Raw genomic sequence first — 23,397 nt, forward strand, 5'->3', positions numbered from 1 at the left:
GAAAAACATCGTAATGTTTACTTTGCTTTCCAAGTCTGTTAGCTTTACCAAAAGGATAGCATGTCCTATTTTGTTTTCATTCTTCTGCTAACAATTTTCATCAGTTTATCAGTGTGATAACCAAGTCAGTCAACTGATTATAGTAATAACAGACACAAAAATCCTAGTACCAACTGCAGTAAGTCTCAGATCTACGCCACCTATGCAGTCCTGTATGATCAAAACCATTCAGAGATACTAATCAAATGCAATTACTAGCAATTTTATCAACTCAAACAATTGAATTTTCCAGTCACTTTCTAACAGCATCTACAGTAAAGATCAAAAGACACTAAGCCTCAGAGGACAAGAGAAGGTAGAACATTCATTTGCAACATGATGTAGGGCACACAAAAAGCAAAGACTCCTGGTACCAAGTATACCAACAGGAACCTACACTGCACCTTTGCTTCTACTCAGTCTAGCAATCCTGGGAATTTCACATTATGAATTGAAAAGTTCTCTTATCAGATTGTTTTCTAGGTGGCTTAGTATAACACTACAGAATACAATCTTCACTACACACTAACATGTCTTGTTAGAGCATCCTGTATATCCCCACATGTAAGGAAGTGGCCTGTGACACATAAGATAATTAATTCTACAATGAATCTGAATGGCAGGATATATTCCATTAAAAACTAAATGGTAAAACATGGCAGTAATTCAGAGTGGCTTAAAATTTTGAAAAGTCAACAAATAACACTTTCCTTTAGACTAGCAAAAAAGAGAATCATTAGATACCATTTCAGAGAACATTAAAATAATGCAATACTACATCTTAGTGAAAAGGCATTTAGGGAAAAAAAAAAAGACACTGAATGTTATTCACTGCATAAATTATTTTTGCAAACTATTTTTTCTCTAAAAACATCTCCGTAGCAAAACACTCTTCACCATCTGTGTAATTACCAATAAAAAGTCCAAAGCTGTCAGAAGTGGCTGCGCATCCAGACTTTATAGTCCACCAAGGCGCAAGGCTTTCGCCTAAAGCAACATATAGAATTATGCAGAACTGGAACATTGAAATGTGTCTGTAGTAATTCATTATACTCCCAAGATAAAGCCTTTTGAAATGAATTGCAATGATTTGAAAAACTAATAAATATCTCATATGTGCTAACAAGTATTTCACATAAAAATTTAAGAAACGAAGTAAACAAAATGTGGGTATATAGTATATCAGAAATGACTTTGTTTCTTTTTATTAAAAAGTGTCTCTACTACCCAAACGCAAGCCACTCCTGAAAAAACAGTAACTTCTGAGAGCAGCACTTTCAAATTCTTTTTAATTTGCTACTACATCTTACCCATGATACCTTGAGTCCTGTCTGAAGTACTGCTTCTGGAATTGGTAACAGAGCTTGTCTCTAACCCGTAAATATAAAAGTCTAGAATGAAAGGAGTCAAGTATAGACCACATGAAAATTTTACCTGGCATTTTATTAGCTTGAGCTATCAGCAAAATTAGAGTATACATAATATAATGGGGAGCTGGCGGGGGAGGGCAGCAGGGAAAAGCTTAAAGTTACAGTGAGTCCAAGGTGAGGATGCTGATCTTTCAGTGCAAGCACTGTCCTTAGGTCCTTCTTTCAAACTCCACCTTACACAGTGAACTAAGGTTAGTCTTTAATCACCAATATAAAACTCTAGAGAGAAGCTTCCTAGCTCCTCTCTCCATACTATCTCCCCTTGGGTGAAAGGGAAAGCCTTCATTCTTTCTTATCGAATCTCTTGGATGCTGCAAAAATGTGGAACAAAACAGTCCCTTTAACGTTTTCCTCTCTTTCGGCCTCGTTTTGAAATTCTTTCTTATGTTAAAATTTCAAATTCTGTTTCTGCTGTTGCTTACTGCTTCCCTCATTTTGCTAGATTAAACTGACACAATTCTTTAAAAAATTATCTGTTTCAAATGGTCTAAATACCAGGAATGAAGTTATCGGCAGGTGTGAAATACTGCAAGCAATAAAGACCTAATGTTGTACCTCTAGATTCAGAAATAATGTTGTTCTTTTTTAATGCAGTAGCTTTTTATAAAGCCAAAGGGTGACCTGTTCCTGAAGAGAGCTGAAATTCTAACGTTGTAAGAGGTTTCAATACAGATTTCAAATAACTGCAAAATATTACAATAATCAAGACATTCTGACAAACATCATCTTATTTAAAGTTGCAAATAACATAGGTATAAATGATTGAAAACTGTCTGCCTCTTGATAGAGACCATTTTGCAATTTAAAAAAAGGTCAATTGAGAGATAAACTGAGTAAGGTAGCATTTTAGGAACAGAGCAGCTCCCACTCCATAAACAGAAGTTCAAAAATAAAAAAAAAATTCAAATCACTGTAGTGGTCTCAGACTTCTCAGTTCTCCAATGTCCTGGTTTCACCTGGGATAGAGTTAATTTTCTTCCTAGTAGCTGGTATAGTGTTATGTCTTGGATTAGTATGAGAAGAATGTTGATAACACCCTGATGTTTTCAGTTATTGCTAAGTAGTGTTTAGACTAAGTCAAGGATTTTTCAGCTTCTCATGCCCAGCCAGCAAGAAGGCTGGAGGGGGGACACAGCCAGGACAGCTGGCCCAAACTGACCAAGGGAATATTCCACACCATGTGATGTCATGCCCAGTATATAAAAACTGGGGGGAGTTGGTCGGGGGGGGGGGGAAATCACTGCTCGGGAACTAACTGGGCATCAGTCAGTGAGTGGTGAGCAATTGCATTGTGCATCACTTGTCCTGTATATTCCAATCCTTTTATTATTATTATTGTCATTTTATTATTGTCATTATTATCATTTTCTTCCATTCTGTTCTATTAATCTGTTATGTCAACCCAAGAGTTTTACCTTTTTCTTTCCAATTCTCTCCCCCATCCCACTAGGTGGGGGGAAACTGAGTGAGCAGTTGCATGGTGCTTAGTTGCTGGCTGGGGTTTAAACCACAACTTACAATTTTAAAGGAAACATACTAGATTTCACACTTTGTTCTCTTCTTGTGTATAGCAGTTACTCATATTTTCTCAATTTCACACAGTTTTGGCATATATTTTCAACTTCACTACATTCTTAAGCACCCTTTAAGTATACAGCAAAGACATAAGTTTCACATTTGAAGCCTGGATGGAATTATTTCATTAATCTTATCTTTCCTCACATTCATTTTTTCTTTTGCTTTGCAAAGCGAGAGAGAGTCCTGCAACACTTCCAAAAATCATGTTAAACATACTGAGATGAAGTGCATGCCTCTTCTGCAACTCTGAGTTCTGACTATTACAGCTATTTTCTTCTTGATCTTTTTTCTTCAAAACTTCAGTAACACTGCATGGGCAAACCTAACTAGGAAAGGGTCAGGGCAGGCAGGACCCCCAACTTCAAGAATGAGAAAGGAAGAAGAGTTAAAATTGCTTTACAGTTTTATTATCCAATTGGCTTTTGACAGCTTAATGAAAGAGATAATAGCCTGTTCATGAACTTGAGGTGATTCTTCTGCAGAATAGCAGCATTTTTTCATAGGCACTTAACTGGTCATACCTAAGCACACGAGACAAGAAGCTGCACCAAAAGTATAATGGTCCCTTAGGAAAGAAAAACATAAGTCCTCCTAAACCTGCATGCACAGGTCTAAAATTTTTTCCATTGCAGTTTCTGCTCTACAAAAGGTTATGCAGGTGACCTGCTCTGAAGTAGAAAAAGGCAATTAAATTGACAGGATCTTCAATAGCAAGATAATTTCAATTCTACAGGCAGATACTCTTCCTCCCTCCAACTTTAACTTGCATGCTGACTGAAAACTTGTCTATTAAGGGTTTGCAGACTTTGATATGCAAAAAAGGAAAGTACATTTTGCAACAAACATCTCAATAAAAAAACTAAGATAGCAGAATGCATCATACACTGAACAACTTAAGAGATTCAATACCATAATCTAGGAAAGTATACAAGGGAAAAAATTCACATGAAAGACACAGAGACGAGTATGCTTAATTGACTTGCTCACAAAAAAATTCAATACATTTACTGACTGGCATGTTTCATCACTTGCCACAAATGGCTGAAGAAGTAGAAACCATTCAAACTTCATGTGTAGCAGGTTCACCTTCTCGACAAGTGCAAAGTTACACATAGCAAACTCACCAAGGGATGACTGAATACTGAGCTTTGCCATGTTACATGACAAATAGAAAGCTGCGTAACACTGGATACCTCATGGATTAGAATTAGTCTACAGACATTAAGCTGGCCATTGCTGCCTAAGTACAATTGAGTAACACTTAAAAGAGATGTCCCATTCTTGCTTGATTTCCTGATCGGAAGAGCTCATTATTATGAAAAAACCCTAAGACTTACTGATTAGAACAAATATTTATTCAGTGTCTTGAATTACTAAAAAGAAATTCTAAGTCTTCAAGAGTCACTAATGTGAATCCACCAGCTTCAAGAAACTGGTACTTCTTACACTAGCAACATGCAGGTGATAGGACAACATTCACATGTTTTACCTGTTTAGGGGTTCCTGAGCCTAAGAATGACTCCACAGAAAGTCAACACTGCTAGGTAGTCAAAGACTTCCTGATTTTAGTCTATTGCAACACTGTATAAAAAGATTTTAAATTACAAATCAGCCTACCCACACTATCTTCATACAAGTAATTAATCACAATTCAAATCCCAGTAGCTTCTCTTGCTACAAACACATTTGTTTCCCTATAGGAAACAAACAATTTTGCAAAACAACTAACTAGAAATGATTCAATTCTCATCTTCCATAAATGGTACAATTACACCAAGGGTAACACTGAACCTTGCTAACTTTTAAGTTTTCCTACTGTCCAATCTGAGAAAAGGCAACCTGCTTAACCTCTCTATGTCAGTTTCTCCATCTTTGAGATGGAAAAAATACCTATTTAAAAGAAAAGACTGTAAAACCTACACAAGTCATAAAATCACTAGGAAAAAAAAAAGATGCTAAAGCAGTATAAAGTGCAGTTCCACTCTGAAAAGCGACTCTTAAGAGTGGCATTGATTTTCAGGCTTTTAATTAGATCAGTATCAAGTTTGTTCATTCACAAGTAACAAAGCCTTCTTTCTCCAAACCATTAGCCTGTAGGTTAGTATAGTAAGCCTAACTGAATTCTTCCACTTGAAGACTTGAAGAGTACTGCCAATATTAAAATTAGGTAGATTATATTAAAAGTTATTTAGAAAAAGTTTGCAGAAGTGTAGGACTTGACTTTACTCATTTGCACAGAAAAAACTCTAAATCCTTCTCATAACCTGTAAAAATCTTGATCTAATTTTATCATAGCAGGAAGTCCCATTTTTTTGCCTGAAAATGATACCTTTAACTTTCAGAATGCCTTATTATGAAAGAACCCTATATTAAGGATAGGTGTAATTTGTCATCTATTCATTATTTTATATACGTGTTTGGGGCAATTTTTAGTACATCTTAATTCTGAGTGGGGACTGCAATAATGTTTTCATTCATAAAATTGGCCACAACTCAAAACATTGTTAGGTCATCAATCACACCACTGTCAACATGGGATTGAGAGTTCATGGTAAGCAGAGATCTTGAATCTTTACTTCTGTAGAATATCATGGTCTTAAAAAAAAACCCCACAAAACAGAACAAAAACCAAGTATGAATTCATGATGGTGCTAACACCAAAACCTGAAAGTCAAAGTAGACATACACATTTGTGGGTAAAAGCTGATATCCTTTTTTAAGAAAAGGGCATTTTTAAAACTTCTTTTGACCAAGTCACTGCTCTCTACATGTCAGTTTCTGATAGAGCTGTTGGGCTTTAACTATATACTATTGCATACTATTTTAAAAATCTCTATTCCATCTCTAGAAAACAGGTGTGTCAAGGTGACCAAATCCGATTTTAATCTGACAACTTCCTTATTTCTGGAAGAAGCTACAAAATGGAAAGTTTCTCAAATACACATAACCTCATGAAATATTTCATGAGCTGGAAAAGAAGAAATCAGGATTCCAAAACTTCTACTTAAATGCTGCTTAAATGCCTAGCAATTTTCCAGAAACTCCAATATTAACTCTAAACAAGTTAAGTGAAAAAAGAAGCACAAAAGACACCAAACTTAGCTCTTAAAACGGCAAATGTCAGTCCTGACATTTACATCACAGTGGTAACTATAACCTATACATGTGCTTCCAGAATTAAGAATTTCAGATTACTAACACTATTGCTGAATGGGGTAGGATTGTACTATCTATTTCAAAGGTGAGTGCTCAGTGGCCTACCATAACAGATCCAAAAAAATGAATAAACCAACTACCAGGTTAAATTACAACTTTGAAAGAACAGCCATTAAGAGACCACTTCTTTACAGATTGTACTAAAGACTATAAAGATCTGGAGGCCAGCAATGCAACCACTTGTGTTAAATGATAGCTATCCCATTTGCAAATTTCCATAGTGGTTATGTCTAAATGTTGATAAAGTGATTTCAGGCTGACAAGGAAGGGAAGAATGATAGGCAAATATTCCCTACAGTTGTTCCCTTCCATATGCAAACTCCAGAAAACAATACAAGTCTCCATACTGCGAGGAAGCAGTGTAAATTCCTCTCAGCTGCTAGGTTAGGTCATCACTAATAAGACTCTTGCCTGTTTACTTACCTTCCAACTACTTTAAAAAACGGGCTAAGACAGCACATACTTGTGTTACATTATAAGCTTTTCATCCATTTTTTCCTGGAGAGAATATAACCTAGAGCTACTCCAAGAGTTTAGTTTCTAATTAAGACTCCTGTATCTGGTGAAGTTACTCTTCCCACTGACTCTCAGAAGATATTCACCAAGATTCACTAAAAAGCGCAATGAAATGTATGGTGGGAATTAGTGAACAGAATTTACACTTGGCACAATGTATGCCATATACTCTAACTGCTTGAGACACAACCTCACATTCCTTAACAGCTTCCCGCTTCTAGAACTTTTATGCCAAGGAAAATCCTTAATAGAGACTTCCCAGGATATTGTAGCAAAATAACTTCTGAGTGTAATAGCAAGGTCATGTTGTTTTGTAAGGTTATTAATTACAGTTCGACTTGATAATAGCTTATTCATTATTTTCTGGCACCTTTCTGTATGGCACTGTTCCGAATCTAAACAGTAAAATGTGCTAAGCAACATAAAAGTGGAGAGGAGTGCACAGTTTCTCCTCTTATGCCCATGTTTAAAATTTACAATATCCTACCAAATTTAATTGTCACTCTACAGCTGAAGTGCTTCATTTCCTTAAAAGTCTTTGTGAAAAACTGTCAAAGGTTTTTGAGTCCAAAAAAAGACATAACTCTGATTTTTGCTTTCATTAATTTCTGGAAATAAAAAAGCCTGTTCCTACTGCATAATCATATAGATTTTAAATCATAATGCAAAAATCAAAATCAGTATTTTTGATACTGAAGCTGATTCACAATACATCTTCCTTTTCTTAAGCACAAATATATCCACCAAGTTTGAAAGGCTCTAGTGAATTTTAATTAGATTGTATTTCTTAGTTACTGATCCTTTATTTCCTATATACACTTGATACATAGCTGACTGTTGCTGAGTTACTGTTCGGTATGAATTTCAGAGAAGAACTGCACTTTGAAGTAATAGTCCTAAACAGCAGAACGCTTCAAAAATACATACAATTATACACATACACCTTTCCTTTAAAAACAACAAAAGCTTTACAACACTTCTTAAACAGATCAAGTTTAAGTTGTATTTATCTAAGGGAAATCATGCACTTTTAATTCAGTATTAGTTTCATTCTGAATAGTGCAGCTTAAGACTATTAGCTATTTCTTTGAACCGAAAATCTGTAAATATATATATATAAGAAAAAGATGAAATATTTTAAGGATTTATACAAATGGTTTTGCTAACCTCGTACTGTCAGCTTGCTATATAACTGTGAGTTCATTTCCTTGTCTCTCTTGTAACGTCGAAATTCATCAACGGCTTCCCGTACCACTGTGACCGTCAAAACAAATCCCTGTTAAAGATATAATTATGCAATTCAGAATTCTCAAAGTGCTAGAATAGAAATACACAAGTAGAAACACTATACAGAGTAAGAACACGTGCTTAGAATATTTATTTTTTCTCATTTGGATTTTAGTGTTTTCTTCAATCCGTTAAAATAGTATCTTGGTTTATTCCAAAAAAAGAAAAAAAGTAAAATCATACTTGTACATTGTACAAATATAATTAGAATAACTACATCTCCAAATATAAGTAATTTAGGTACAATTTGAAATTTAAAAAATTAAACTGCTTTGGATGAGCTAAAGACAGCCTTCATAGTTCAATAAGCATATTTCCCTATCTTACACAAATTTTAGGGCTTTACCAAAAACATTTTAAAAGTCTCCAATTCTAATTTTGAGTTCACTGCCTTTTTCCTCACAGACAGAAATGAAAAGGTAAATGGATGGCTAGTTTAATTAATTTTGCCATCTTAAACGTAGTTATTTACCAATATGTCACAAATATTGACAAAGAAAAAGGGGGGTTGTTCTGAAAAACTAAGTATCAAAATGCTTTGGCTGCTACTTTGACAGGATAGTGCCACTGCAGCTTCTGCTGGAAGTGCAGAGTGCGCTACATGCGCCTAAGGTGGTCTCTGGCCAAAAAAGATGGTAAGCTAAAAAGAATACAGAACAGCTCAGGGATAAGCATGTAAGAGTTTCTCCTCTCTCTCTTTCTAAACCTCCTCAGGTATGGTCTTCTGGCTTCTTAAACTCAAGCGCTCAGTCCTTCTACATCAGTGAAAGGGAAATATATTTTCAACAGTAAAGGGATCTTATCATTACTGTAAGATGGCAAAAATTCAAATATTCACAAATCCTCCAACAGGTAAGGTTTTAGATTATCCAGCTTTAGACACCCACCGGTACTTTCCTTCTATAGAAGGAAATTTATGCCATTAGACTTTTCTTGCAGGTGACAAACTGTTTGCCAACCTTCCCCTAATCTCCGAGCAATAAGAAAGGAGTGAAGGTGTAGAGTTTTCCTAAAGGAGTCTTGACTAAAATTCTCCCTTTCAATAGAAAAGGCTGTTTTCAAGTTCCAGCCCCAAATTCCAAGGCTTACTCTGTTGCAACCTTATAGTTAAACACTTCTTGTTTGTTCAGGTTTACATTAGCTACAACAATTATATTAGAACTATGTAGAACAAAAAAGTGCCTTTGCAAAATGCATTCCTTTTCACTCCAAGGGCATAACTGAATGAGCAGTAGGGTCCCCTTTCCTGGCAGCAGCATTTTCACAAGCTTTGGCAGTACAGATATTTTAGCAGCATAAAAAAGGCACTCCTGAAGCACCTTCAAATACATTTTCCATATATTTTCCAGTGCTTAAGTGTATTATGCCTGTTTGTTGTAAAAGCTGTTGAAGTAAAAAACCAACCAAAAAAAAAAAACCAAACAAAACCAACCCCCCCCCCAAACCCCACACGCCACTGAAAAACCCCCAAAACCTTTTAGCACATAGTCAACTTCTATTCAGTTGGTTTTAAAAGTATCAGGCCAACCAATTTTTCTTTTCCTTTAAAATCTTGAGAGAAAATACAAGCCAAGCCATAGCTACGCCTCTGATTATTACTGAAAATTTATCAGCAGTTACATGCTCTTCAAAGAAAACCAAACATATCTGTTAAGCAACAAAGACAGCCCAATGGGTCTGACTTAAATTTTTTTTATATTTTCACCATACGTACTGAGCCTTACTCAAAGTCCAATTAATCTCTTTTACCTGGAGGTTAGTCATTAGTAGAAAAGCTATTCAAGTAGAAACAAGTGAGTTTAGCAAAACAGGGTACCACTAGCACCGAGGTATTGTATTTTCAAGCTGTATGTGAAAACTGGGAAACATCATTCACAATATCTTTGAATAAGACAAACACGTCTATACAGAACAGATTACCAGTGTTTGCAAAATACCGTATTTTCTCCCTTCTTTGGGCAGGGACGAGATTAGCTGAGATGCTAAGTGATTTTTTCCTTACTACCCCACTAATTTATAGAGCTGTACACAGCACTTCACTGTGAAGAGACCAACTCCCAGACAAGGCTGACTTCTGTCTTTTCTTACTGGGTCAGTGACAAAGACCTTTGTAAATATCCATTTCAAATCCCACTGTTGAACAAGCTTTCTGTCTTGGAAGTGGCTTTTGTTGCAGCAGAAGCCAAAAGTTGTCTGGAAATAGAGGTGTGAAGAACCTCCCGGACACTGTCTCCATTTATCAATACTTAAAAGGACGCATGTTGCAACAATTAAAACAATGAAATCAATCCAGAATATTTACTCTATTGACTTGTTAAGAACGACCTTTACTCAAGCAGTCAGCATGTCACTGTTCCTCTTGAATACCACTGAGAATAAATGCTACTGAAAAATACCATTTTTTATAAATTTAGAAAATAAAGCGTTTGTTGTTCCTGCCTTGCTTGTAAACCTGGGGTGGAGGGGCTGGGAGGAAGATGAAAGAGAAGGTAATGATCTGGTTACAAACAAGAAAAGAATTCCAAACCATGGAATATAGCTGGCAAACTACCAAAAGGGCCTCCTCTGAAGAGAATACAATTTTCAAACCTTAGGAAACCTGAGTCAGAAGCAACTGGTTTGAACAGTTTCCCAAGAAAATACTGCAGAGGGCTCAATAATAAAAAGACATATTGAAAGGAAGCCAGTGCAACTGGCAGGGCAATCAATTAGGAAAAGCGTGTTTAATGAATGACTTATTTTCAAGATGCATTTTCCTCCTGCTTTATCCATGGCTTAAAATATTTTATCTCAATTTTTATGGAAAAAGGACATGATTAAACCCAATACAGAAGGAATGCAAAAAATTTATGCTTTCAATTCTGACCTAGCCTGAAAACAAAACAGTGAGCAAACAACAATAAACTGAAAGAAATTTAACACACAAATTACCTACGTTACCAAATAGGGTTCTCTACTAGCTAGAAGGTTTTTTTTTGGTTGATTGGTTAAAACCTCTCAAGTGACCAACAGCCAGAAAGGAGCACTACTCATTCAGACTAGCTGGTTAACAAAAACGACCTCCAGCATGAGGGGCAGGAGTGTGGTAGGCAGGTGGAGGGGAGGGCTATCGAACAACAGCTTCTGGAGTATCTGCTGCAAATACTGCAATTTCAAAGAAGCATTTTACTTCTGTTACATACTTTAATCACTGTAGTTTACCAGGTGCAAGTTTATGAAATGTACATATACATGAACTTTTCATATGAAGTTAAAAAACCAAAACTTCTAGTTAATAGTATTTTTCTGTTTACCAGAGGAGCCCAGTACGTGTACAGGTAGCCTATTTTCAATGCTGGTACAAACTGTGAGCAGGACACGACGAGAAAATAGAGATTCAAGAAAAACTTGAACTGTTCATATAAAACCTAAAATGAAAAACACAAAATAGATAAATGCTTTAAAATTTGTACCCATAATATGAAAAAGTGAATTTTATGTACAACAGTAGATATAAAACCATTATATGGCATACTATTATATGTGGTACTATTACAGCACTATATGGCACAATACACTATATATCACCACCAACCGCTACATGCACTATAAGTTATTTTAATATTATACTGCTATTTTTGTTGAGAAAAATCCTTTGATATTAACGCCTCTCTTCACTCCAAAAAAGCTAAGTTTTCATTTTTAACTGCTAAAACTTTTCTTCCTAAAAATACAGCACTAAAAGTGCTTAATTTTTCCTTAAGTACCAATACTTAAATTCTATTTTATCTGTCTCATTACGTCTTTTTGTCTTAAAAATTTTCTTATCCTGGCCTTAAAATAATAACAATTAAAAAAACCCATTGGCATCAAATGAACAGAAACCATTTATAAAAATACTATTCTAGTCTTTGTCATCTGAACTTCTAGAGAGTAACAAAACTGAGTAGGCTATACCATGCTGTTCTGCGTCACTGTGAGAATACTCTAAGACTTCAGCCCTGTCAGGAGCACATGCAGAAACCAGTATACATGAACTCCTTGCTTTGTTCACCGCAGTCCCTCAGCACGCTCTGTCCTCAACACAGCCACTGAAGTGTCTCCTCCTGCAGGGCTGCAAGCTCTACAACTCTTCTGCCTTCTTTCTGAAGTCCTTTTGTTCTCAAAGGGACAAACGCTACCATCAAGTCAGACGCAGTCCTTCAAAATTACCATTTCCCACTGGTCTTAAAAATAGTGAAACTACTCAATGTTCAAGAATAAATGTTGTTTAGGAAGATGAAATGAACACTACAGAAAAGATCCAGTGAGTAAGGCTAAGCGACACTGCTCTCTTTCCAAATGGCTATCATGTGGAAATCTTAGAATAAGGCAGTATTCTTCAGTTTCCATAGGAAGACAAGCTTTTTACAAAAGCAACCACAGTTTAAGTTTTCAGAAAGTTTAAACTACAGAAAATTTGTAACAGAACAACATGGCCTTTTGGGGTAATCTAGAAGAAAGGCTCAGCATTAGATTTCTCAAAAGATTATTTTGCATTAAGTATTAGTACATAAGATATGTTTATTAATAAATCAAAGATTTGGTCTAAACTCCAAGATAATTGTCCAAGTTTCAAGTGAAGACACAGTCACCTTATCACAGAATACATTGTCCCATATTCCAAAGGAACAACAGATGCAGACATTCCTTTGGTAATTAAAAGCACCAGTTCAGCAAGCACATGTTCTCAACATTGCTTTAGTTATAATTACAATGCTAAGAACATTATGCATTTTATAGAGTTTTGAATCTTCAGAGACTTCACATCTTTCTTTAGTAGGCCAGGATAACCTGGCACCGCCAGCAGGATGATCAGAAGTGGCTACTCAACATGGAACACTTGAGACTTGAGAAAATGGACAATCAACTGTTTCAAAGCTAAAAGATTCAAAATAGATCAAAAAGCCAGATTTAAAGAGTGTCTCCATCTTTTAATCGTACAATGCAGTTAATATTACAATGACTTCTGCATGAAAATCAACATTATTGGACAGGTATTTATTGCTGTTATCAGTCCAACATTATTACTCCATTATGTAAAAGCCCATGCCCTAGGAAAAAATATTCAGGGAAGTTCGTTTCAAAGTGTCTTTCTGGCAGGCACAAGAAAGTAGCAGTACCTCAAAATTGCCAGTTTCTTGCAAGAGTGCTACATTACTGTTCAGCTAAAGGCTACCTAAACAGCATCAAGTCAGAAGATTTTTTCAATAGCATGGAATTCTATTCCACTATTTACCAACAAAACTGTAAAGCCTAAGCCTAAAAAGTCAAATTTGAAGTTGCAGGGAAAGTCAGAGCATTCTTCCAAAATGAAACTATTTCAGCTTGAACCTGTACCTTGTGTTAATACTGATGCAAGTTCATATACTCATTTCTAGTGGTATGTTTAACTGTTTACAAAGACTTGATATACTAGGTCAAAGAAAAGTCCACTGAGTACTTGGGGAGGTGCAGATCTGCAAGAGCACCCATCTTGCAGGTGAAGGTGGGAGTTAATAAGCACCGTCCTACAACACTTTTGAGTCCCAGCATACCAGTGACAGTTCATTCAATACAAAGCTAAACACTTCAATCTAGTTAAGCAAACTGAAAAGTCGTCAGTTACATAAAACTGATAAAAAACAACAACAACAAAACAAAAAACTCCCAGACTACTGCTTTGAAGCTCAGGAGAGGTATCACAGAAGACAGTCTTTATGGAAATTTACACAAAACTCCTAAGCAGCTATAACAAGATGTATATGAAATAATAAACAGAAATTGAACAACCTGGTGTAAAGGTAGAATCAGTAAAGTATTGTATATGAATGTTAGGAAATTAAACATTTTGGAAATGTTATAGCTCTTTTAACCAGTAAGTAAAATTCTGTTGACCTAAACATTATTTTAAGCTTGCATTTTGATATGAAATCATTGAATATTACCCACTGCCAGCTGCAATGTTAAAAAAAAGATACAACTCTAAACAGAAGACAAAACCTCACATGATGAAAATTCAACCAGGGTAAAACACTGGATTCAATATTTATGACTTAGTCACATTTATGGATTTGGAACCAACACAACTATCTTCCCTACAAATTACTTTTAGTGGAACAGCATAAAAAAACAGCTACACAGTATTTCTAATAAATAAAAAGTGTTGACTTATGTCTAAAATTAAAATTTAGAAACATTTTATTTTCACTAACTATTGGGCTTTATGTTTGGGATCTCACTTCATTTTGAAGTTACTACTGAGTTTCCAAATACTACCACCAAAATAAAAAAAATCTGATTCTGCCTATACTGTAAAAAACCAAGACTTTCAAAAGATTAAAAAAAGAACAAACATTCTCAACAGGTAATTGCAAGCTATGGCTGATCCCTATAGTAAATGTGAATCTAGTTTAGGATTTGTAATCTACACTGCAGATTTCTAGTCACAATAATCAATGGTTTACTATATGCTTAATGAATTTTGTGACCTTTAGGAAGCATATGTGGCTTAGCCAATTTCAGTGTATTTAATAATTTAAACTTCGGAAGAAAACATTTACTTTGTTCAATAGAGATGAGAATATTTTATCCGCCTGTGATAAGTGACATTTTATTTCTTTGACAGGAGATCAGTCTTAATTACAAAGCCATTAATTTTTTCTGTTTTAATAAAGAAATGTACTAGAAAGCACCTGCCAGTCATTGGACCAAAGAAGCCAGAAGAATACAATCAATACTCTTATAAACCAGCATGATCACTTAAATGAAAAATTTAAGACAAAGCATGTCTATATTCAAATGTAGAAGACATTCAGTTTTTGAAACAGGACACAGGACTCTTGGACTGTATTAGTAGAAGTATGAGTAGAAGTGTATTAGTAAAATTTGTAATATCACAGCAGCATGTATTTTTATGTTTTAACTACTGAAGCTTCAAAAGTTGTCTTCTCTATTGCTATATTTCATTATAACATTTTTTTTAAAACTATGAACTAGACAAAACTGTAATGTCTCTTTTGTCTTCATATACACTGTGAACATTATAGGCAAAAAATTTAAATTAAGACGCAATATGGCTTCTTAAAAAAAAAGTGACAAAAACCCTTTCCACTCCACAATAAAAGTATTGTCTGAAGAATTGCATTCAAAACCAAAATGACATCACTATTTTTAAAACTGCAATAGGAAACACACCTCTGAAAAGTACTAACTTACTAAACTAGGCCTTACTTGTTGTCCTATAAATTAAAGAGGTGGGTTGGTTTTGTCCTTTAACGAGTTGCCTGTTTCGGAATATATTATTCATTACATTTTCAATGGCAGGGAGTATGAGAAAATATCTATGGGAGTACACTGTGATTTTCAACTATTTATTTCTCAAGTGAAGTCAGTGCTTCACAGTATTTTCACACTGTGTAGAAATGCTTCTGTTTTAAAATGAGGATTATAAATTTCTGCTGATGAATAGAAAAGTACAAGGAAACCCATCTCAAATTTCTAAAGCTTCACTGAATTCCAACCACTCAATCATATACACTGTGCTTCTTTAGTAAATATCCCTTTGAAAAGAAAACAATTTAGAAAAAAAGCAGCCTTGATCTCAGTGGTGAATTTTAATTGAAGACATCAAGATAAATATAAGAAGAAAAAGAAGAATCTGGGAAAATAAAATTATCTTTTTGCAGAACCATCAGAAACCACTACAGAACATATAGTCAGTCCAACACCAAAAAAACGGTTAATAGCCTTACCCCAGGTATAAAGGTAAAGACGTTGTATTTCTGATTTTTTATGGCATTTTTCGGGTATTTTTCTTCACACTTTTCAGGACACCCAAGCCACACTGTGCGAGCCTTCAGCTCTTTCTTTCTTCGGCAAATGTTTATGAGCCAATCAGAACAACTGAAAAGAAAAACAATTGTTTACTTTAAAACTAAAATTTTACTGTATGTGATTACTATTTCCAAACCTGGAACCCTGAAGGCAAATACCCAAGAAAAACAGGCTTAAAAATTTTTGCCACATCTAAATAAACAAGCATGATGTTGACTTGTAATGTTTAGGGCAATTACACAGTACTCAACTCATTCAGATACATACAATATATAAACACTTGGCACATTCTTTACAGGAAATCCTAATAAAATAATGACAAGTTTCACTACACCTTGCCCTGACAGAGGTTCAAAAAATTCTAGTTAATACAAGTCTGCATTAGCAGTGGCTAAATTCCCACACCATTAAATAATTAACTCATGAGGAAATAAGGCTTCTGTCAGACAAAATCAGAAAAAATTCAACAGCTTTGTACACAATTTCCACATATTTTTCAAATCTTAGTTTCCTCCATAAGACTGCCTATAGAAGGGAAGCAAACCTAATGCCATGCTGTCAAAGTTTAAAAAAAAAACAAAAAAAAACCCCAAAAAACCCAAAACAAAAACAAAAAAAAAACCCAAAACCCACAACCAAACCAAAACCCCACAATGTAAATGCAGATCACACAGTGATCTGCAATGGTGAACTTCACAGAAGAAAGGAGAAGCATCCTTGCCTAACCAGCTTACAAATCTACTGAAGAAGGTTTAAACAATAAGCAATGAGATATACAGGAAGAGCTCACAGCCACCTTTAAACAACTGGAATTTGGACAAGGACACAGGAATGATGGAAGGAGATCACACTGTAGGAGGAACAAAAGGCTGGCAAACAGAATGATGCCACTGAGGCTCAGCAGACTATTTACTAACAACAGTAAAACAAGAAACAAACAAAGTCACATAATATTATCAGCCTAAGACTTGCTAGGACTAGCCAACAGGGGCAGATTATTAACGCAGATGAGTACAGATGGTTTGGAAAGAACCGGTAGCGTGGAAAGAAAAGCGAGTTTGCCATACGCTCTATATACTTGTTTTACAATCCCATATGTTAAAGGAGAATTTCTCTGCATTTTTTTAATACTGGGGGGGAGGTGCCTTAATCACGTTGGGAGACTGTTTTAGGCAAGTGAATCGGGAAGACTGAGTGTCATGGTTTAACCCCAGCCAGCAACTAAGCAGCACGCAGCCACTCAATTCCCCCCACTCAGTGGGGTGGGAGAGAGAATTGGGGGGGGGGGGGGGGGGGGGAGTAAAACTCATGGGTTGAGATAACAACAGTTTAATAGGACAGAAAGGAATAAAACGGTAATAATGATAATAATAACAATAATAAAATGACAATAATAATAATAATAATAATAATAATAATAAAAGGATTGGAATATACAAGTGATGCTCAATGCAATTGCTCACCACCCACCAACCAATGCCCAGTTAGTTCCCTAGCAGCCATCACCCCAGGCCAACTCCCCCCAGTTTATATACTGGACATGACATCTCATGGTCTGGAATACCCCTTTGGCCAGTTTGGGTCAGCTGTCCTGGCTGTGTCCCCTCCCAGCTTCTTGTGCCCCTTCAGCCTTCTTGCTGGCTGGGCACGAGAAGCTGAAAAACCCGTGACTTGGTCTAAACACAACTTAGCAACAACTGAAAACATCAGTGTGTTATCAACATTATTCTCATACTGAACCCAAGACATAACACTGTACCAGCTACTAGAAAGAAAATAAACTCTATTCCAGCCAAAACCAGAACACTGAGCAGACAGGCCTTCCATGAGCACCTACTGCAGCCGAAGCACAGACCTAACTGGTCACAGTGGATTTCAGCTACATCAGCAGGTGAAGCTGAACATGAAGGGAAGTGACATGTTTTCTAGTGAGGTTTTTGAATGTATTGACAATATTTTTGATGCAGAAAAAAAAAAAAATAACCACTAGGAAGCTCTTCTAAATTGTATTCAAACCAACAGAAAGGATTTTGCTGAGAACAGGAGGGGAAAGTTATGATCCAGTCACCTAAGCATTGTTTCCCTGGATGACTTCTGAGGAGTCAACCTACTTGTATGTATTTGTACACACCTGAAAGAAAACAGAAAGTCATAACCAACACTGATATGTCAGAGCAACCTCTAAAATGGAACTAATTTCCCTCCGTAAAGAACCAGATGCACTACAGCTTGAGAATACATATCCTCTCTTGACTCCTGGGACTTTGAGCACCCTGATCTAGTGGAAGGTGTCCCTGTCCACGGCTGAGGAGGTTGGACTAGATGATCTTTAAAGATCCCTTCCAACCCAAATTATTCTATGATTCTATGTCTCTAATAAAACTTAGCTCTCAAGATATTTCTCGTAAGGAAAGTAAAGGAACATATTCTTGGAACTGACACAGTTGGAAAAATCATAATTGCAGAGTAGCTTGTTATAAAACCAAAATAATTTCAGTGAAGTTCTGCAAAGCTTTATCTAGAACTTACTAGGTAATTGACTATTGAATATGTCATTTTTCAGAAAACAAAAAGCTAGAAGAGACAGCAGTACATGCAAAAAGGAGATTAGAATTCAAATCGGTCTTGACAGATTGGAAAAACTACCTGGAAGAAATAGAACACAGTTAAACAGGCAAAAGTGCAACATAGTACATTTACACAGAAATAATCAACTACGCAAACGCAGAATTGGAAAAGAGTTAGCAGACAGCAGCTCAGAAGAGGACTCAGTTACTGCATAAGAATGATATACGATATACATGAGCAAAAAACCAGCATATCTGGTCAGTGTGGACAGGCATATTGCTAACAAGTCATGAATGTATTCCTTTTTTGCAGTCCAGTGCTAGCAAGATCTCTTTTGGCTTACAATACCGTGTTGAAATTTGGTATTCAAAAAACAGGGCTACTGGGAAAACAAAGACCACACACAAGAGCAACAAAACAATTACAGGTCTAGAAAGCAGGGTAGGCTTGCTACTAGATACACTGAAAGAGAGTTGTTCACAGACGGCTGAGTGTGGACCTAATATCGTTTCAAGTATGTAAGAAACAGCTGCAAAGAAAGAGGAGAGGGATGATTATTCTCTAGGTCCACCATGATTAAGTAATGGTGGGCTTCAACTGTGGCAAATAAGGAAGCAGGGGGGACAGACATTGAGTAAATGCTTCTAACGACTAGGGTGGAAAGAAACACTTAGGGAGGCTGGAATTGCTACCACTGCAGGTCTCAAAGATCTGGTTAGATCAGACATAAGCGATAGGTGTAATTCATCCTGTGCAGGCAAGGAATCGACTGGACAACCTCTTAAGGTCCTTTCTTATTCTGTTTTTCCACAATTACAGAATCACAGTACACACAAATATGCAGGGAAGAAAGGCTGTTAGCTTACATCGCCACAGACCCACTTAAAATGTTCTTGTCTGTAGCCTACATTATCCCAAGCCTATTATAAAGTAATTTTGCCAAAGAACAAATGGAATTCAAAGTTGCAGGCTCTTTTTAAAAAAAACTAGAAGTTATGCAATAGTAAAATCATTCAAAGCAACATTCACTTCATTATAGAAATGCCACTACACCAATACTCACAAGCTGACATTTAAAACACTTCAATTTAAAATGCTGGATTCTTAAGATTTCCTCCCTGAAACTTTCACTGTGGGATGGACATCAATTTGGTTTGATTCTATGTAAACATGCCTTTTATTTTTGTTACAAATACAAGTCCATTCAGCAACTTTTTCCCATCACTTTTAAACAGTAACAAAGAATCATTCCATCATAAAAACTGTGTTAGTTCAAGGTTTGAAATTCAGCCCTGTTATTTAGTAACATACAAATCAGAAAAATCAAATTACCTTGATCATTACTTAAATTTTTCTTTAAAAGCAAAATGAACAGCAGTCTTTCTATGTCATGGTTCCACAATCAGTTTAATAGCTGTGAACCTATCCTGCTGCTGCTGAAACCACTAGTACCACCCTCCTCCCATAACAAACGTGTGGATTCTTGCCCCTTCCCTTGGGCTGACACAACTACTCATGCAACTGCATGGGTAAACCAGACCCACAAATTGATCCAGCTGTAAACTAATGCAGAATAAAAAGGGGGTCTATTTTCTGGTAGATCCACCCCCGATTCTTGAATCTGTAAATCTGTAAAAATAGTTGAAGCGACACAGGCTACATGCTGGCAGGAGAAGGTGCAACGATTCCACTCAGTGCTAGCTTGGATTTACACTTGATAAAACTGCTCAAGGAATTAACACTTTAAATGTGTTAGTTTCCAGGGCAGGGGGATGGCGAGGACAATAAGCAAACAGAAGAAACAGCTTAGCTGTATAGTAAGAAGTGTCAAGACAGATCTGTAGCATACGAGTTCCAAGGAAAATAATTTTTTCCAGGGAAAGCAAACAAGCATGACAGCTTCTGTCTACAAGCCCAGAGACAGAAATTTCCCAACAGCCTTTGGAATCCTGCATTGCTTAAATCAGTTTTTGAATTTAAACCGTAAACAGACTAAACATTTGACTAGGCACAGCCTCTTTTGTACAATAGTTTCTTCAGACACTGAGGACTTTTCTATTGCAAAAATTAAACATTTGACTAAAGTAACTGAATTATATTGCCTTCCTCACCACAGAGCTTCCCCTTCTTGAAGCTACTTTTTCCATTACAGATTGACAGAGAAGCTGAAAGAGATGCCATAATGACCATTAGTTTAGCAAACGCCAAAAAGTACAGACACAAGAATGATGTCCGACTGGGAAACAACTGTGATACCTTTGATAAAAGGGATTTGACTGACACAGAGCTAACAACACTGAAGTTCTCAGACACAAGAAAACTCAGATGATGGAAATATTACAGGTTATGCCCAAATCAGTATCATAATGGTGCAGATGAGTTTTACTACCTTAAAAGTAAAAATCAGTTAGATTCTGCCATTACAGTCTCAGCAGTAATCACTGTTATATCACAGGAAGAATAAGAGGTGGACGTGCTGGCCTCAGAAATCCTAATCAATTTACATTAATTCAGATTTTTAAGAACAATGAAGTCTACCCGATACTTTTGAAACTCAGATTATCAACACCCAACACATACTTAATCTGTTCTCAAATTAACATTCCCCAATACAGAAACTATTTTTGCGCAAGGGTATGGACCCTTTCAGGCGCTTTTGTACCCACTGAATTTGTGTGAAGCAAACATCAGGAGATAAACCAGAATAGCATTCTCCGAGCTTCAAATATCCTAAAAACATAACGTAAGATATAGCATAATCAAGACACACTTCAGATTTTCCTGAAATCTTTAATGTAAAGCCACACTTTATGCTATGGATTCAGCAATTAAAAATCACATTCTTGTTTATTGATTTAAGCATCTACTTCAAATGCCCTTGCCTAGAAAATTCAACACATGCACAGAAAGCTTTTTTTCTTAAGCTAGCTATAAGCCATGTTGCCTATATCAACACAACAGATTGTATATATGAAGAAATTAACTAATTGATAAAAGAACTTTAAGTTATATCTATTAAATGACTTTTTACCAACCTGCTTCCTAATGTGTTTTTATGTATAGGAACAATAACCACACTCTTCATATTAGTAACTGATGCCGTATTTAAAAAAACTGGAGTAGTTGTTAAATAAGAACCCTTAACTTTTTCATAAATGGAGCATATATCTCCAAGTCAAAAGCTAAAGTAAAAGTCTCAACTGACTCTGCAGCTCTAATAATAAAGGCTTTTTTTATTTTCTCTTTTCATTACTTTTATCCTACAAGCTTAACTGCCAGTATCTTTCACAAAACAGCATTTTCATCAGAATGGAAAGATAATATAAAAGCTCTACATTGTCTGCAAGGGTCAGCTTTTCCTTATTAGGTTTTAAGTAGCAGAAACTAGTTCTGCAAAGAAAACATACTGTAATTATTGTACTCAACAGGTAGCTTCAGTAATCAGGCCAAAAGCAACACAGTGGTCATGTCATTCTTAAAAGATCAGCATTTTCCCATGCTTCTGCATAACAAATGCGTTGCAGATTAATTGAAAGCGTACAGGCCATCTTAGAGCCCAAATTAATCCGAGCATTTGATATCCCCTTCACTTCATATGGAAATGCCATTCAATGGCACCATTTTCATAGGGACAAAGTGTTTTTTGATAACAAGTGGAATGTAAATCTCATGAGAAAGAAATCAATCCAGCCCAAAGAACTCCAGAGTATTGATCTATGTGCATTATAATTTCACAAGCTTGAAGAGAATTTGTAAGTTAAAGGGGAAATGATTACAGCCACAAAACAGCTGCTATATCACAAAGTTTTCTTTTAACTGTGCTATGAAAGCAAGAAATAAGCAGTTTCTGAAGTTAAAAGTTACATTGATTGAATTAAGTCTTCAGTTTGTTCAAAATCAAAGACAACATTTGATTTAATTATGATTTTTTTCTTGCAAATGTAGAAACTGTTTAAAGAGCTGCAGATTTGCAAATAAAGTACACGCCATTCAGTTCCAATCAACAAGTCTATTGTCTAAACAGAAGTTGAAAGCTGAATAAAGGATTTTTACAAAATCAATTTTAATGTACAGTGAACTTTGTCAAACCTTCCATATTTACTCCTGCCAAAAGGGTGAAACTTTTTCATCTAAACAGTAACAGTTTGTGATGTAGCAACAAAAATCTATAGAATATAAAATTCTAGAGCTGCAAAGTAAATGATGGAAAACTTCCTCTCACAAAAGTGAGATTAATCCTAACAATGCAAGACAGACAAGAAAAACCTAGTGGGTATGGAGGGTTTTGTTTGTTTGTCTGCAACAAGTAAAATGATTTTGAACACAAACACAAGACTTCCGCTGAGAACCCAAAAGAAATTGGGGCCCCCTGAGCTTGGGTCCAGACAAATGCCTAGTCTTTTATTGTGTTCATCTTTCTGTCACAGCTTTGAAAAATTTACAACTTAGTTTAAAGCACAAAAGGAAATTCTGGATGTGGAAGTTGAGATTTTAACCTCACCCAGTCTCAGGTACGAGATATTAATTTCCATAAGACGGGGTGAAATTTTAAATTCTGTTCAACTGAACAGGTTTCAGACTGCTATGTTATATTTAATGTCACACTACACTTAAAAGAATGCAGTTTGCCTTCTGGAAAGAAGTTTCAGTTGTTTGTATAGTGTGTATAATCCACCATCAACACACATGAAAATTGTTTTCTCACATGTTCCTCTCCATTTCAAGTGTGAAGGCACCAACACCCAATTGTATCCTAAACTGATACTTTACACCACATAAACAGTGTAACTCATTCTACTACAGTGTAAGCAATAACTGCATGTATGACAATGCAGTTGCCTCCAGGTTTCCTGTATGATCTTTTGCACAATCCTAGGCAACTTTATGAACTGCAAATAGGCATTTCAAAAACTCTAGTATTCTGTGGGCC

General features: G+C 35.9%; 1 protein-coding gene across 2 annotated transcripts in view; it reads right to left on the reverse strand.

Moving 5' to 3' along the window:
* ATP9B (ATPase phospholipid transporting 9B (putative)) overlaps positions 1-23,397 on the reverse strand; it is a 170,714-nt gene that overhangs the window by 128,537 nt on the left and 18,780 nt on the right. For both annotated transcript variants that reach the window (XM_075052402.1, XM_075052403.1), the window contains exons 3-5: positions 15,818-15,968; positions 11,360-11,473; positions 7,947-8,055 (exon numbers count right to left, since the gene is read on the reverse strand). In XM_075052402.1, coding sequence (XP_074908503.1) covers positions 7,947-8,055; positions 11,360-11,473; positions 15,818-15,968 — 374 coding nt within the window. The remainder of the gene's footprint in view (positions 1-7,946; positions 8,056-11,359; positions 11,474-15,817; positions 15,969-23,397) is intronic.

The sequence above is a fragment of the Buteo buteo genome, chromosome 20, assembly GCF_964188355.1.
Source record: "Buteo buteo chromosome 20, bButBut1.hap1.1, whole genome shotgun sequence".
Classification (NCBI taxonomy): Eukaryota; Metazoa; Chordata; class Aves; order Accipitriformes; family Accipitridae; genus Buteo; species Buteo buteo.